The sequence below is a fragment of the Heterodontus francisci genome, chromosome 6 (genome assembly GCF_036365525.1).
Source record: "Heterodontus francisci isolate sHetFra1 chromosome 6, sHetFra1.hap1, whole genome shotgun sequence".
NCBI lineage: Eukaryota > Metazoa > Chordata > Chondrichthyes > Heterodontiformes > Heterodontidae > Heterodontus > Heterodontus francisci.
In genome coordinates, this window is record NC_090376.1 from 155969492 (window position 1) to 155987175 (window position 17684).

The 17684-nt window shown below is 46.6% G+C and overlaps 1 protein-coding gene across 1 annotated transcript in view; it reads left to right on the forward strand.

Moving 5' to 3' along the window:
- The window catches only part of uggt2 (UDP-glucose glycoprotein glucosyltransferase 2), a 740193-nt gene that overhangs the window by 349738 nt on the left and 372771 nt on the right, over positions 1–17684 (forward strand). The window contains exons 17-20 of the mRNA XM_068034396.1: positions 4084–4215; positions 5833–5997; positions 10594–10717; positions 10856–10954. Coding sequence (XP_067890497.1) covers positions 4084–4215; positions 5833–5997; positions 10594–10717; positions 10856–10954 — 520 coding nt within the window. The remainder of the gene's footprint in view (positions 1–4083; positions 4216–5832; positions 5998–10593; positions 10718–10855; positions 10955–17684) is intronic.

The window sequence follows — 17684 nt, forward strand, 5'->3', positions numbered from 1 at the left end:
CCTTCACCTTTAGGCAACCAATCTCTGCTCCCAGTGTTCTATTCTGGAAAGTCAGTTGGTGAAATATGATACTGGAACCCATCTTTACTCAGTCTTACAATTATTTACAGAGTGAAACATTACAAGCATACATCTCCTAACTCAACCACACCACAGTTTCAGTAAGTGTATCTTTATGTGTGCTCATGCGAAACCCCAATTAGTACCTTCCACCTGCATATAATATGGTTTGGGTGCGGGTGGGTATAAAGCCACAAAATGTGCTATCGGATCGGGAATCATGATTCCACCCACTTCCAGGTTTAATCTGGTCGGGTTTGCAGGCAAGCAAAGAATCCCTGTGGAGCTGTCTATAAGTAATTTCAATATGTAAATCCCCAATTAGGTGAGGACAGGCTGGAAAGCCTTTGAGCAGTGAAACTGAAGAGCTGTGGCCATGTCTAGGTGAGAGGTTGGTGCTCACAGCATGCTGTTACTGCTTGACAGGTGATTTCCAACTTATTGGAAGTCAGTTTGTCTGTCTTGGACTTCACTCACTTGGATCTGCACTTGCCTGCTGTCAAGCTTCATTGCAGCATGGCAGCAGCTTATGCAGCTCAACCTTAGGCCTCTGAAGAGGAGCAGCAGCACCACAGCACCAGGAGCAGCAGCAGCAACAGCTGCCTTCTCCTCAGTTATACTTTGCTGCACAGGACAGAGAGGATGGACGCAGAGAGATCCATCTTGACAGATGCGCGACCTGCAACGCCAGGTCTACAGGCAGAGGATCAGCTCTATTGCCATTTGCAAATCTGCAGGAACAAAACCTTATTCCCAGTCAACCAGGCGGGCACACATTGCCAGTGGGTGTCAAAGTCGCTATCACCTCCGCCACCCTTACCAATTGTCTGCATTTCCCTGATGTTCTGTGCTCTCTCCTGCAAGCAGAGAGTAGTGAGTATGAGAAATGGATTGTGTGAACAGGAGGGAAGGACAACATTTGTCGAGAGTGACTGTGAGGCGTGGGGGTGAGATGGCACAAGGATGAGAGTGAGAGTGGATGTTGGCTGTCCATATGGGGATGTGAGGAAGTGCCTGGAGAGAGAGTGAAGCTGCAAGGTGTGTTGGTCTGAGGAGTGCTGCATAGTAGAACGCTGGGCAAGTTAGAAAGTGGGGGTTGGCACCTGAAAGTGTTATGCCACACACATTTCCTGCCCTTCTGAGGTCCTTGAACCTCTTGGGGCATTGTATGCAAGCTCTTGCTGCTCACTTTCTCGGTCACTTCCATCCATGCTTGCTTAGTTTGAGAAGCTGGTCTCTTCTTCTTGTCCTTGGCAAATATCACCTCACTTCAGACCCTCAGACCCCAGGATCTCCAGGTAAGAGCAGAGAACTCAGGGAGGGGGCAGACTTCCCGGGTTTCCTTTCCATTCCTGTGATTGCTGAAGCCTCAGGAATCAACGTGCAGTTAAATCATTCTGACCCCTGCTGGGTCCCTCTAAATAGAAATCCTTCCCTTTCCAGATATGGCGCGTCATCTCGTCCGCCCTCTCTGATTGGTTGGGAAACCCAGAAGTGGGTTACTAATGCCGTGGCTGAGTTAAACAGAAAAGGCAAAGTGCGCTGACAGAACAAATGGGTTCTTGGCCTGCTATCGGCTTCCCTGCAGCAGCGTGTGGGCCTGTTGATAAATTTCCTCCCCTTGTGTCTGTTTAATAGAATTAGGTAATGCTGGTTTTGACTGCATTTCTATTACATGTCATTGGTTCCAAAATTTTTAAATCTAATTTTCTTCCCATTCAACTTTTGAAGGTTCCAACTCTAGGGGGTATGTCTGCACCTACATGGTTGGGGCGCCAATTCCAACCACTACCCCAACCTCGCCATGACCTCAGTGCAGTTTACAAGTCAAGGTTATTAGGCATTTATGATGGGATACCTACCAACGACTCTGAATTAAATCTCGCAGTGCTGCTGTGGGATTGCTGCTGTAACATAAGAGATGGGATGCCACATAAAGGGGTGAAGAGCCAAAAAATGTAGCCAGTCATCTATTGGAAGCCTTGACTAAGACAGATAGGGGTTTGAGCTGAAATGGAGAATGAGAGACTGCTATTAGGCTCTCTCTCTATCAAAAGACGTCAATAACTTCCTGCCACCACCTCGAGCATTTGGTCCCAGGGAGCATCCATTAGAGGGAAAGGTGAGAGGGAAGATGGCTAGGAATCCAAGCCCCAACTGTCCATCAGCATTTCCTTGAAGTGAACGGGGAAGAGGCAGCCTCACAAGCCTGATTGAATTCTTTGAGCAGGTGACCAAGCAAGTGGATGAGGGTAAACCAGTGGATGTGGTGTACATGGATTTTAGTAAGGCATTTGATAAGGTCCCCCATGGTAGACTTATGGAGAAAGTCAGGAGGCATGGGATAGTGGGGAATGTGGCCAGTTGGATTAAGAATTGGCTAACTGATAGAAGGCAGAGAGTGGTCTTAGATGGTAAATACTCAGCCTGGAGCCCAGTTACCAGTGGCGTGCCGCAGGGATCAGTTCTGGGTCCTCTCCTGTTTGTGATTTTTATTAACGACTTGGATGAGGAAGTCGAAGGGTGGGTCAGTAAATTTGCAGATGATACAAAGGTTGGTGGAGTTGTGGATACCGAGGAGGGCTATTGTCGTCTGCAAAGGGACTTGGATAGGTTGCAGTGCTGGGCTGAAAAGTGGCAGATGGAGTTTAACCCTGAAAAGTGTGAGGTCGTCCATTTTGGAAGGACAAACATGAATGCAAAATACTGGGTTAACGGTAGGGTTCTTGGGCATGTGGAGGAGCAGAGAGACCTTGGGGTCTATGTGCATAGATCATTGAAAGTTGCAACTCAAGTGGATAGGGCTGTGAAGAAGGCATATGGGGTGTTAGCGTTCATTAGCAGAGGGATTGAATTTAAGAGCCGTGAGGTGATGATGCAGCTGTACAGGACCTTGGTAAGGCCTCATTTGGAGTACTGTGTGCAGTTCTGGTCGCCTCATTTTAGGAAGGATGTGGAAGCCTTGGAGAGGGTGCAGAGGAGATTTACCAGGATGTTGCCTGGAATGGAGAATAAGTCTTACGAGGAAAGGCTGAACATTCTAGGCCTCTTCTCATTAGAAAGGAGAAGGATGAGGGGTGACATGATAGAGGTTTATAAGATGATCAGGGGAATAGATAGGGTAGACAGTCAGAAACTCTTTCCCCGGGTGGAGCAAAGCGTTACAAGGGGTCATAAATTTAAGGTGAAGGGTGGGAGATATAAGGGGGATGTCAGGGGAAGGTTCTTTACCCAGAGAGTGGTCGAGGCATGGAATGCCTTGCCCGGGGAAGTTGTTGAGTCAGAAACTTTAGGGACTTTCAAAAGGCTTTTGGATAGGTATATGGATAAAGGAGAATGATGGGGTATAGATTAAATTGTCCTTGACAGAGGACAAAGGATCGGCACAACATTGTGGGCCGAAGGGCCTGTTCTGTGCTGTATGTTCTATGTTCTATGTTCTATGTTCTATGTTCTATGTTCACAGTCTCAGCTGAGGTGGTGGGGAAAGAAATTAAGCAGGAGGCATTGGGATGCCTTACTGCTTGTGCATTGAAAATGGTGGCAGGCTATTTATCATGGTGAAGGGGATTACAATTGATCCTGATCCTGTTTGAATTCAAAATCTGCACATATGTAAATGGAGGCACTGGGTAGTAATGAAGAATAGAGAGCCTGGCTGATTTTTTTCCCCTCTTTTCCTAGCTAAGGGGTACTGAGAACAGTTGTAGTGCCCTCATGCCACCCTAGATGAGATCACTGGTTGATGAATGCTTACCAAATTAGCAGCAGTTAAACTGCATTTTTAATTTATGGATTTTGGGGACTTTTTGTATGTGCATGTAATTAACAGATAAATCTTGCTCATTGAGGTGTGGATAGATTAAAGCATTATGTCTAATGTCTTATTGTGAGTTACTCTTCCTAATGAGCTCCACATTATTCTGTTAGGGTAAAAAATATATGGCTTAGCAAAATAAAAGTAAAATTAAAGCTGCAGTTGAATGGTGTTCTGGCTGTTCACACTGTTCTCTATTCTTGCAGATATACAATCAAATACAGGATGGGGAATCACTTAATGTGGACGATGTAGTCAGTTTTATGAAAGAGAAGTACCCACAAGTTGATGTTCAAAATATCTTGGGTGTTGATTCCGAATTTGATGACCAAAGGAAGGCGAGTGGTCTCAGTGTTGTTTCTCAGCTATATTACTGTCTCGAACACTCTGGGTTTAATTTAAAGAAACGTTCCAAAGATGCATTTTTTTAATATGCTGCCCCAGTCTGTCACAAGTTATAACTTAATGTTCAAGACTTCCACTGTTGCTGAATGCTGCAAAAAACCTAAGATCATCATGTTGTCAAGGAAGTCAAGCACTTTAGCCACAATCTCTTGCATTCACCTAATGCTATCTGCAGAGCCAAACCTGTTAGAATTGTTAGTTGACTGTACAGTGTAAAGAACATTTTCAAGTGGGGGTAGATGGTCAGTCTTATTGTCATTTGTGTACATTGACTTTCTGGTAAGGTTTTTTTATCCTACAGCAAGTTTAAAGGCTTTTTTTTCTGATTTTCTCCTTTCCTTTCCTGAAATACAACCCCATAACTTGTGGCAGCTCTCAGGTATTTGGCCAAGTGCCAGTCCTCATGTATGAAACTACACAGAAGAGGGCTGGATTTTGTTGTCCCGCGGGTGCAGAAAATGGTGGCTGCCCTGCGTGGGACCCGCTCTGCCATGTTTCTGTGGCTGGCGGCCATTTAACATATTCACAGCGCCCACCCCATCAATCACGTGGCAGGGCGGCCTCGGTGATACTGTTCATGGCATCACCTGTTGAAGGAGCAGATGCTGGCGCCATTTGTAAAAGGCTTCCAGCTCTGCAGACAGCACAACATAGTGCAGACTTGACCACTTCCTCTCCCCATACACGACAGAATGCAGAGTTCACCCCTTCCCCCCCAACATAACTCAGAGTTCACCCTTCCCCACCTCGGTGGCACCAGCTTTCCCTGGACTGGAAATTGAAGGCGCGTGAGTGCCGCATGTCACACTGAAGATCGAGAATTGAAGGTAAGTTCTCTGCAGATTGCATTTTAATTCATGCAAAGATGTAATTTAAATATGTAAACTTGGATCACAAGGGGCAGCCATGGAGCTTGCCTGCCCCCGGGAAGATTGGGCCCGGCATTTCTGGTGTCAGTTCCATGGCAGCCACTGCCGCTCTGATTTTCTGGCCACACCAGCCCCACCTCCCCCTACCTCGCCACAGAACCCAACATCAGGCTGGGAACAAAATCCAGCTCAACAGTCAATCATCTAAAAGGTGTTAAAACGGAGCCTGATTTTTTTCTCTGTCACATCCACACACCTGTACTTTACAGGAGTAGCACCTAGATTGTATCCAGGAGTGGAAAGCCCAGCTGATTTTCTTTTTTGCACCTTTTCCCCTCACTAGTCCAAAAAACCAATTATAATACCCCAGTTATAACTAAGATTAGTTAATTCAGCACAGCATGGGAATTGGACCTGGAGCTTTCTGATCTGTGTGACTCAATGCTGGAAAGAGGCAGTGATTTTACTCGCCAGGTTTATTCGAACATATTTATAATGTTTGTTACAATTAATAAAATGGTGTTGAAACAGAACGTGGGCCAATGTTCCTGTACTGCACACTGTATATAATATCAAGCTGATTTCTATTTGAGTAATATTGGTGTAATAGTATGTTGAAGGCTTGTTTTGCGGTTTGGAGTAAATTCTACATTAATGTCTGTCTCATTTTGATTTGAATAGGCAGGAGCAAGCTTTTACAGAACCACTGGCTTGGGTTCACTGCCACAAGGTCTCTTTAATGGTGTTCCCTTTAATATCGATAAGTTGGACCCTGAAGAGTTGGAAACTGTTATCCTTCAAAAGATAATGGATGCAGCAGGGTTTTTTCAGAAGGCAGTTTTCATGGTATGTTTTATATTTTGTGTGCAGTAAGATGTATGGACGGTATCTGATAGTTTGAGATCTTAAAACAAGTTTTTTTTATATAAGTATAATGGAGGTGATATTTTGTGTTTTTGAGTTATCCTAAATATTAAAGGTTGACTGTATTTTACAAGAATTATATTGCAGTTGACAAGATTCCATATTGGTGGTAGCTCTCGCTGAAACGGATGGAGCTTGTTACTTCAACTGTGTTCCTTGGGTCATAATTCGAGAAAAGGCAATGCAAGCATTACCTCTGTTGAGTTTCTTGAACCCTCACTACAGCAATCAAACTTTTTTTTCCCCAAATTCCTTTTAAAAAGTTTCTGAAACAAAAGAAGAAAATGGTCTTACAAACAAAATCCAATTTCTAAACTTGAAAAGGAGGGTTTATTAGAGAGGTTCCAAAACTCCAAAGTAGGTAAGATTTTGGGTTCTGACAACATTTATCCCAGGGTTCTTAAGGAATTGGCTCAATTTTTAATTTTAAATTCTGAATTCCATCGATGGTATTTTTCAGAACTCAGGGGACTGGTGATTCCTATTTTGAAAAACAGCCAAGGATAATGTGTCAAATTACAGACTTGTAAAACTTTGTCAGTAAATTTTTTGAAACTGATAAGGCATAGTTTGAGGAGTTATTCTAAGGGGCAGAGGGTAACTAGAGATAAGCAACATGGTGTCAGGAGCAGCAGGTCAAGCTTAACTAATTTAATGGATTTCTTTGAGAGAGCTGTGGACTTGGAGAATACGTGCAACTATATCTGGAATTTAGGAGGTGCTTTGACCTGTCTCCCATGATCGATTCCTGTAATCATAGAATCATAGATTGGTTACAGCACAGAAGGAGGGCATTCGGCCCCTCCTGTCCATGCTGGCTCTCTGCAAGAGCAACTCATCTAGTCCCACGCCTAGCCTTTTTCCCATAGCCCTGCAAATGTTTTCTCTTCATCTAATTATCCAATTCTCTTTTGAAGGCCTTGATTGGATCTACCTCCACCACACGCTCAGGCAGTGTATTCCACATCCTAACCACCCACTGCATAAAAAAGTTTTTCTCATGTTGCTGTTGCTTCTTTTGCCAATCACCTTAAATCAGTGCCCTCTGGTTCTCAACCCTTCCACCAATGGGGACAGTTTTTCTCTATCTACTCTGTCCAGATCGCTCATGATTTTGAACACATCTATCAAATCTCCTCAGAAGAAGGGTCACTGACCCGAAACGTTAACTCTGCTTCTCTTTCCACAGATGCTGCCAGACCTGCTGAGTGGTTCCAGCATTTCTTGTTTTTATTTCAGATTTCCAGCATCCGCAGTATTTTGCTTTCATATCAAATCTCCTCTCTGTCTTCTCAACTCTAAGGAGAACAGCTCCAGTTTCTCCAATCTATCCACGTAACTGAAGTTCTTCATTCTTGGAAACATTCACATTAATCTTTTCTGCATCCCCTCTAATACCTTCACTTGCTTCCTAAAGTGTGATGCCCTGAATTTGACACAGTACTCCAGTTGAAGCCACAGCAGTGTTTTATAAAGGTTCACTATAACTTCCTTGCTTTTGCACTCTTTGCCTCAAATTATAAAGCCCAGGATCTCGTATGCCTTATTAACTGCTTTCTCCACCTGCCTGCTACCTTCAACGATTTGTGCACATATACGCCAGGTCCCTCTTCTCCTGAACCCCCTTTAGAATTGTATCCTTTATCTTATGTTGCCTCTCCTCATTCATCTTAGCAAAATGTATCACTTCACACTTCTCTACGTTAAAATTCCATCAGCCACGTGCCCACCTATTCCACCAGCCTACCTATGTCCTCCTCAAGTCTATCACTATCTTCCTCACAGTTCACAATGCTTCCAAGATTTGAGTCATTCTCAAATTTTTAAATTGTGCCTTCAACACCCAAGTCTACGTGATCAAGAAAAGCAGTGGACCGAATACCAATCCCTGGGGAACCACACTGTATACCTTCTTCTAGTCTGAAAAACAACCTCTACTCTCTGTTTCCTGTAACTCAGTCAAATGCGGGTGCATGCTGCCACTGTCCCTTTTATGCTATGGACTTCAACTTTGCTGGCAAGTCTGTTATGCGGCACTTTATCAAACACCTTTTGGAAATCCGTGTATACCACATCAACTGCATTACCCTCATAAACTCTCTCTGTTACCTCACCAAAAAACTCAAGTAAGTTATTTAAACAAGAATAAAAACAGCATCCACAGTATTTTGCTTTTAGTTTAGTTAAACAGGATCTGGCTTTTACAAATCCATGTTGGCTTTTCTTAACTCGTCCACATTTGCCCAAGTAACTGTTAATTTTGTCATGGATTACCATTTCTAAAAGCTTTCCCACCACTGAGGTTAAACTAACTGGCTTGAAGTTGCTGAGCGTATCCTTACACCCTTTTTTGAACAAGGGTGTAACATTTACAATTCTCCAGTCTTCTGGCACCACACCTGTGTCTAAGGAGGATTGGAAAATTGTGGCCAGTACCTCTGCAATTTCCTCCTTTAGTTCCCTCAGTATCCTCAGATGTATCTGATCTGGTCCTGGTGATGTATCAATTTTAAGTACAGCCAGTCTGTGTAATACTTCTTCTTCGATTAATTTTTAGACCATTAGGTGTCTTAACTGCTTCCTCTTTCATTATGGCTTTAACAGCATCTTCTTCCTTGATAAAGACAGATGCAAAGTACTCATTTAGTACCTCAGCCATGTGTAAATCCCCTTTCTAGTCTCTAATCGTCTCCACTGCTCTTTTTGCCACCCTTTTACTATTTTTATGCCGATAGAAAACTGTTGAATTCCTTTTTATGTTAGCTGCCAGTCTGTTCTCATACTCTCTTTACTTCTCTTTTTTCACTTCCCCCTCTTCAACTTTCTAAATTCAGCTTGGTTCCCACTTGTATTATCAACCTAACATCAGTCATCTGCACGCTTTTTCTTCTTCATCTTACTCTCTTTTTCATCATCCAAGGAACTCTGGCTTTGTTCGTCCTATCTTGCCCATTCATGGGGATTTACCTCGACTGTACCCGACCATCTCTTTAAAACCAGCCCATTGTTCAGTTACAGTTTTGCCTGCCAATCTTTGATGACAATTTACCTGAGACAGATCACTGCTCACTGACATTGGCCCTCCGCCAATTAATTATTTCTACTCTGGATTGCTCTTTGTCCTTTTCCACAGCTAACCTAAACATTATGATACTATGATCACTGTCCCCTAATTGTTCCTGAATGACACTTAATCCATTTGACCCACCTCATTCCCCAGAACCTGATCCAGTAATGCCTCTTTCCTTGTTTGACCAGAAACTTACTGCTATGGAAAATTATTCTGAACATGCTTCAGAAGCTCTTCCCCCTCTCTGTAGTTTACACTATTACTATCCTCGTCCATATTAGGTTAATTAAAGTCCCCCATTGTAACTACTCTTTAGTTTTTGCACCTCTCCATAATTTCATAGCAAATTTATTGCTCTATATGTTCCCACCAGTTGGTGGCCTATAGAATTCACCCAGTAATGGTACCTCTAATGGTTTGCTCTAATCAAATAGCTTCTGTATTTGACCCCTATAGGGCTCCAGCACTGTAATATTCTACTTAATCAATACTGCTACCCCTCCTCCTTTCTGTTCCTCCCTGTCTTTCCTGAGCATCTTATATCCAGGAATGTTTAGTACCCAATCCTGCACTTTTTTGAGCCATGTCTCCATTATCACCACAACATCATATTCCCACATGGCTCTCTGTGCCTGCAGCTCACCAACCTTATCTAACACACTCTGTGCATTCACAACATGCATATTAAACCTAATTTAGATCTTATTGCATCCCCTCTGACGTCCCCCCACCTTATTATTTCTCACTCTAATGCTATCTGTCTCTCCGAATTATCTGTGCTCCTTTTTTTTCCTCTGTAATGTCACCTCCTGATTCCACCCCACCAACTAAATTATTTTAATCCCTCCCCAATAGCACTAACAAACTGTCCCATTGTGACACTATGACATTGGTCCCAGCTCTGTTCAGTTGTAAACTGTCTGGCTTGTACAGGTCCAATCTGCCCCAGAACCGGTCCCAATGTCCCAGGAATCAAAAGCCCTCCCTCCTGCACCATCTCTCCAGCTATACACTCATCTGCTCTATCCTGGTATTTCTCTACTCACTAGTGCGTGGCACCAGAAGTAATTCATAGAGGTCCTGCTTGCTAGTTTCTTTCCTTGCTGCGTAAAATCTGCCTGCAGGAACTCATCCCTCTTTTCACCTATGTCGTTGGCATAAACATGGACCACAACCTCTGGCTGTTCACTCTCCTCTCTCAGAGTGCTCTGCAGCCTCTCAGTGGCATCCTTGACCCTCGCACCAGGGAGCCAACACATCATCCTGGATTCATGTCTCAGGCTGCAGAAACACCTGTCTGTTCCACTAAGTATAGAATCCCCTATTATTATTGCTTTCCCACATTTCCCATTTAGGTTGCACTGTTTTAATAATTACTGAATAATGACTTTCTTATGTCCATTGAGAGCCCTGAGTCACAGCAGCCTTTTTATAAAATCTAATTACAGGGTCAGTTAAATGAGCATATGGATGTGGTAGATTTCCTCATGGATCAGCCTAATGTTGTCCTCCGCATCAATCCAGTAATTCTGAACACTGAAAGAAAGTACCTTGATCTTACATCTAGGGCTGGTAATGTAATTATAATATTGATTTTCCTATTTTCAAAGTTATTAATAGAGGAAACTGTTTCATATTTATAAATCCAAAGTTGTGTTTTCTTTAAATACCTATTCTGTGTTCTCTTTAAATACCTATTCTGTGTTCTAGCTTTGAGTGACTGGAATGACTTTGTCACATATTCTTTCCTGGATTCTCGAGACAAAAGTGCAGTAATTGCTGACCAGATGAAATATCTCACAAGGAAAGGTACTGATAATTTTGCTTCTGTTTTTGATCTACACATTGCAAAAGGCATTCGATAAGGTGCCACATAAAAAGTTACTGCACAAGAGCACAGGGTGTTGGGAGTAACATGTTGGCATGGATAAAGGATTGGCTAACTAACAGAAAACAGAGTTGGGATAAATGGTAATTTTTAGGTTGGCAAATTGTAACCATTGGGACCTCAACTATTTACAATCTATATTAATTGCTTGAATGAAGGGACTGAGTGGACTGTTTTGAAGAAAAGATAGGTGGCATGATATAAAGGGCTGGATTTTATAGGGTCTCTGATGCCGGGAACAGTGATGGGACGGGTAGCATGAGGATCGCAGTGGATGAGGCCCGCCACTGACCCCGATGGTGTCGGGGCCCGTCCCGATCTTATCAGTGGCGGCAAAGCCTTGTGGTGGCCTCAGTAACAGGACCCTCATTACAATAAAAGCGAAATACTGCGGATGCTGGAAATCTGAAACAAAAACAAGAAATGCTGGAATCACTCAGCAGGTCTGGCAGCATCTGTGGAAAGAGAAGCAGAGTTAACGTTTCGGGTCAGTGACCCTTCTTCGGAACTCAGATTTTTTTTTTGTAAAAAAAAGGAAGAAAAAATAACTAAAAATGCAAGTAAAATGGGGGGCTGTCATGCTCTGAAATTATTGAACTCAATGTTCAGTCCGGCAGGCTGTAGTGTGCCGAATCGGTAGATGAGATGCTGTTCCTCGAGCTTGCGTTGATGTTCACTGGAACACTGCAGCAATCCCAGGACAGAGATGTGAGCATGAGAGCAGGGGGGAGTGTTGAAATGGCAAGCAACCGGAAGCTCAGGGTCCTGCTTGCGGACTGAGCGGTGATGTTCCGCAAAGCGGTCACCCAGTCTGCGCTTGGTCTCCCCAATGTAGAGGAGACCACACTGTGAGCAGCGAATACAGTATACTACATTGAAAGAAGTACAAGTAAATCGCTGCTTCACCTGAAAGGAGTGTTTGGGGCCTGGGATAGTGAGGAGAGTGGAGGTAAATGGGCAGGTATTACACCTCCTGCGATTGCAGGGGAAGGTGCCCTGGGTCGGGGACGAGGTGGTGGAGGTAATGGAGGAGTGGACCAGGGTGTCGCGGAGGGAACGATCCCTTCGGAATGCTGACAGGGGAAGGGAGGGGAAGATGCGACTGGTAGTGGCATCACGCTGGAGGTGGCGAAAATGGCGGAGGATGATCCTTTGGATATGGAGGCTGGTGGGATGAAAAGTGAGGACAAGGGGAACCCTGTCACGATTCTGGGAGGGAGGGGAAGGGGTGAGGGTAGAGGTGCGGGGAATGGGTCGGACACGGTTGAGGGCCCTGTCAACCACAGTGGGGGGAAATCCTCGGTTGAGGAAAAAGGAGGTCATATCAGAAGCACCGTCATGGAAGGTAGCATCATCAGAGCAGATGCGTCGGAGACGGAGAAACTGGGAGAATGGAATGGAGTCCTTACAGGAGGTAGAGTGTGAAGAAGTGTAGTCGAGGTAGCTGTGGGAGTCAGTGGGCTTATAATGGATATTGGTAGACAACCTATCCCCAGAGATGGAGACAGAGAAGTCGAGGAAGGGAAGGGAGGTGTCAGAGATGGACCATGTAAAGGTGAGAGAAGGGTGGAAATTGGAAGCAAAGTTGATAAAGTTTTCCAGTTCGGGGCGGGAGCAGGAAACGGCACCGATACAGTCATCAATGTACCGGAAAAAGAGTTGGGGGAGGGGGCCTGAGTAGGACTGGAACAAAGAATGCTCGACATATCCCACAAAAAGACAGGCATAACTAGGACCCATGCGGGTACCCATAGCGACACCTTTTACTTGAAGGAAGTGCATGGAGTTGAAGGAGAAGTTGTTCAATGTGAGAACAAGTTCAGCCAGGCGGAGGAGAGTGGTGGTGGATGGGGACTGGTTGGGCCTCTGTTCCAGGAAGAAGCGGAGAGCCCTCAAACCATCCTGGTGGGGGATGGAGGTGTAGAGCGATTGGACGTCCATAGTGAAGAGGAGGCGGTTGGGACCAGGAAACTGGAAATTGTCAAAATGACGTAGGGCGTCAGAAGAGTCACGGATGTAGGTGGGAAGAGACTGGACCAGCGGAGAAAAGATAGAGTCTAGATAGGAAGAAATAAGTTCAGTGGGGCAGGAGCAGGCTGACACAATGGGTCTGCCGGGACAGTCCCGTTTGTGGATTTTGGGAAGGAGGTAGAAGCGGGCTGTCCGGGGTTGTGGGACTATGAGGTTGGAAGCCGTAGAGGGAAGATCTCCAGAGGAGATGAGGTCAGTGACAGTCCTTTGGACGGTGGCTTGATGTTCGGTGGTGGGGTCATGGTCCAGAGGGAGGTAGGAAGAGGTGTCTGTGAGTTGGCGTTGAGCTTCTGCAAGGTAGAGGTCGGTACGCCATACAACAACAGCACCACCCTTGTCTGCAGGTTTGATGACCATGTCGGGGTTAGACCTGAGAGAACGGAGTGCCTCAAGTTCAGAGGGGGACAGGTTAGAGTGAGTGAGGGGGGCAGAGAAATTGAGACGACCAATGTCTCGCCGACAGTTTTCAATGAAGAGATCAAGAGCGGGTAAGAGGGCAGGGGGAGGGGTCCAGGTAGAGGGAGAATGCTGGAAGAGGGTGAATGGGTCTGCTGGTCGGGGGGAGGACTCCTGGTCGAAGAAGTGAGCCCGGAGGCGACAGAAGAAGAGCCAACGTCATGCCGAGCGCGAAATTCATTGAGGTGGGGGCGTAAGGGGATAAAACTGAGACCTTTGCTGAGTGCAGAACGCTCAGCATCAGAGAGGGGGAGGTCAGAGGGTATAGTGAATACACGGCAAGGGGTCAGATCAGAAGGGGTGGGGTCAGAGGGAAGTGAAGCGGAAGGAGGATCTGGAGGGGCATTAGTCCCCATCAGCTGCTGGAGCTTGCATTCGTTAACACCTGAAAGGAAGAAAAAAAGTTTTTTGTTAATGCGTCGGATGAGACGTAAGATGAGATGAAACTGCGGAGTAGAACAGATTTGAGATAAGGTGAGACGGTGCTGCTGGAGAGAGAGGTCCAGTGTGTGCATATGGCGGCGCATAGCACTGAGTGTGGATCTCAGGATGCGGCGAGAGTAGCAGTCCGAGGAACGTTGTATTTCTCGGAGATACCTGTGATCCTGGGTGGAATCAAAGCATGATGGGTGAAACTGCAGTTGGAATCCACGTGGAATAAGTCGGAGCCGGAGACAGTCACTGAGGAAGGAGATGTGGCTGTGAAAACGAGTTTTGGTAGATACCTTATCAAACACCAGGAGGGAAATAGAAAGCAATGAAGGTGAACAAGGTAAAAGAGACAAACGAAAATCCCGTCAGAGAGAAGAGCAGAACTTCTTCAAGGTAGGCATTCCTGGAAGAGAAGTGGCAGTGAATTAAACACTAAAATAAAAGCAAAATACTGCGGATGCTGGAAATCTGAAACAAAAACAAGAAATGCTGGAATCACTCAGCAGGTCTGGCAGCATCTGTGGAAAGAGAAGCAGAGTTAACGTTTCGGGTCAGTGACCTTTCTTCGGAACTCAAGAGTTCGAAACGTTAACTCTGCTTCTCTTTCCACAGATGCTGCCAGACCTGCTGAGTGATTCCAGCATTTCTTGTTTTTGTCCCTCATTACAATATGCAGGTGGGTACTTATTCATTAATATGCAGGATACGGTGATTATGTCAGCAGGTTAAGATCTTCATTCCGGTGGCCGACAATGCCGCGCCTTCGAATGCCCGTTCGGGGAAACGAGGTGCGACACCTGTGGGGAGGGGAAGAGGAGGTGATTTTCTCAGTGCCGGTGGGGGAGCGGGGTCAAAGTCTTCAGATTGGTTGAGGGGATGATGGGAAGGGGTTGAGGGTTAAAGTTTATGAACTTGAAGGGTGGAAGGTCATGATGTCAAGGTGAGTATTTTGTGGGTGAGCGAGCAAGGAATTTAATATAATGCTATTGGGGGGGTGTGAGAGGGGATGGAAAAAATGTTTCAATTACTTTAATGTGAAATGTAATATTCCTTTAAAAATTTAAATGGTCACTTCAGACTCTAAGCCCTTTAAAAATGGCGCTGGCGCCTGCACATTGGCGCTGATTTGATTGAGAAGAGACCATGATCATTGCCTTTAGATCCTGGGGAAGCTTTGAGTAAAATGGCTATAACCAATTTTCGAGCTTCGGGCCAGGGAGTGCGCAACACCGTTCGGGTGGTCGTGAAGGACAAGGAAGGAGATCGCACCTTCTTCATCAAGAAAATTCTCTTCGATTGCTGCGGATTTCAAGCGACGGACGTCTTCTACCTGCAGGATTTCCCCAGCAGTGGATACTTCGACGTGACGTTCCGGAACGTGGTGGGATGCATCAAGTTCCTGAAGGCGTTCAAGGAGAAAGGGGACCGGGCGCCACTGTCGATCCTCACAGCAGAGCCGCTCATCACGCTTCTGTCACAACGGGACCGGGTGGTGACGATTCACCTCTACAACCCCCATGTTCCGGTGATGGATGTACTCACCTTTCTCGCCAGGTACGTCGAGGTGGCCGGCAGCAGCACTGATGTCAAGGACCCCTTTGGGATTTGGACCAGCAAGCGGCAGGTAAAGGTGACCTTGAAGGTAGATCCCAGTGGAGCCATCATCCACCCTCCCTCCAGCTTCGCTATCGGGGGAAGTCGAGGCTTCTGGGTCTACGCTGGGCAGCCCAGACTTTGCCGCACCTGTGGCAAATCTGGTCACATGGCAGCCAACTGCAGCACGGTTGTTTGCAAGAACTGCAAGGAGGAAGGCCATCAGACCAAGGACTGTAAGCAGACTAAGTGTTGCAACTTGTGCGCTGCGGCAGGCCATCTCTACAAAACCTGCCCCAAACGCTGCCTCAGTTATGCTCAGGCAGCAAGGTCCAAGGAAAGGCCGAGAGAAGGTTCGACGAAGGCGTCCGCTGTTCGAAAGGAGACCAGCAACCTTCTCCGCAGTGAGGAACTTCAACCTGAGAAGGAAGGGGAGGCAGCTGAAACCAGCGACCCAGCACCTACCCAGCGCCCGGAAACCCCTCCTCCACAGACAGAATCAATGGAGGAGGAGGCAGCAGATGGACAAACAGGTCAGTGGCAAGTGGTCCAGAGGAAAACCACAAAGAAAAAACAACCCATTGCGGAACAGGCCAGCACCCAAACCAGTGGCAAGAGGAGGCTATCTTCTGAATCAGACTGCAACAACTCCTCTTCACTGGACAGGGAAATGCTGGAACGACAGCCCCTTCAAAAGAGGCGGCAGAACTCCGAGATGGATGATAAAGCATCCTAGCCCCCGGGCACTGGAAGCTGTGATGGGCCCGGCGTGCCCCAACCCCATTGCGCCACACGTAACGACGTGGCCAACGCATCTCAGCTCCGGGACACCGGGAGCAAAGACACGTCTGGCGCACCTGAGCTCCGGGAAGCCGGGAGCAGTGATGTTTTCGAGGAGGAACAGATGGAAGCAGCTGAGGACAACCCAATCCCCTCTGCCTACAAGACCCCCCCGATGTCACCCGAGCGGCACAAACACTGCTTGAAAAAGCAGGAGGGGTTTCTGAGCCCAACCAACGTGAAACTGCTTGCGCACACGATGGGTATGCAGGAACATCCCGAAGGACTGGGACTAGCAAGTACAAATGGTATGGGAAGCAACATATAACCTTTAAAAAAATGGGTGTAAGAATTGCTTCAATTAATGTGCGTAGCATTAAATCTACTACGCGATGTATTTCAACCTTGCATTACCTTGCCAAGGTCAAAGCTGACCTACTGTTTCTGCAGGAGTGTGGAATACCACACCTCAGCACCTACAGGCAGTGGTCGCGATGGTGGTCCCACGGGCCATCGATCCGGTTGGGGGGTAATGACTGCCGTTCCTCCGGCCTGGGTATTCTGCTGCGGGGAGGTAACTTCACCATCTCCGAAGTTAAGGAGGTGGTGGGCGGCCGCCTCCTCGTAGCAGACGTGATGTACAACAACGCTCCGCTCCGGTTGATCAACGTGTACGCCCCGGTACAACGCAGCGAGCGGCTGACCGTCTTCCAGCAGCTCCCACTGCTGCTGGCGACGTCCAGGCCGGTCATCCTGGGCGGTGACTTCAACTGCATCATCGATGCGGCTGGACGACCTGGCAGTGACGACAGCAAACTGGACGCTACGTCCAGATTCCTAATAGAAACAGTTAAAGATGCCAAACTGCACGACGTCTTCATCAAACCTGCAGACGGAGCGCAGCGCAGTTACACATGGTCAAGATCGGACGGGTCTGCCCGTTCCAGGATTGACTTACTGTTTGTGTCCCGTGCTGTCACGGTCGGATCCACCGATGTCAAGCCGGTGTTCTTCTCCGACCACTGCCTCTTACTGGCCGACTGTCACTTACAGGACGACCAGCGGGTTGGCAGAGGGACGTGGAAGCTCAATGCTACACCGCTGACCCCAGAGAACGTTGAGGAACTCAAAAGGGATTACAAAGGTTGGAGGACCGTGAAACCCCTCTTTGAGTCTCCAGTTCACTGGTGGGAAGCGATCAAGGAGAACATCAAGAGGTTCTTCATCCACAAAGGTGTTCAGAGGGCGAGAGAGAGACAGAGGGAAATGTCCCGACTCCAGAAAATTATGCAAAATCTACTCCGGTTGCAGTCAATGGGGGTCGAGGTCAAAGAGGACCTCCAAGAGGTGAAGAGCCAG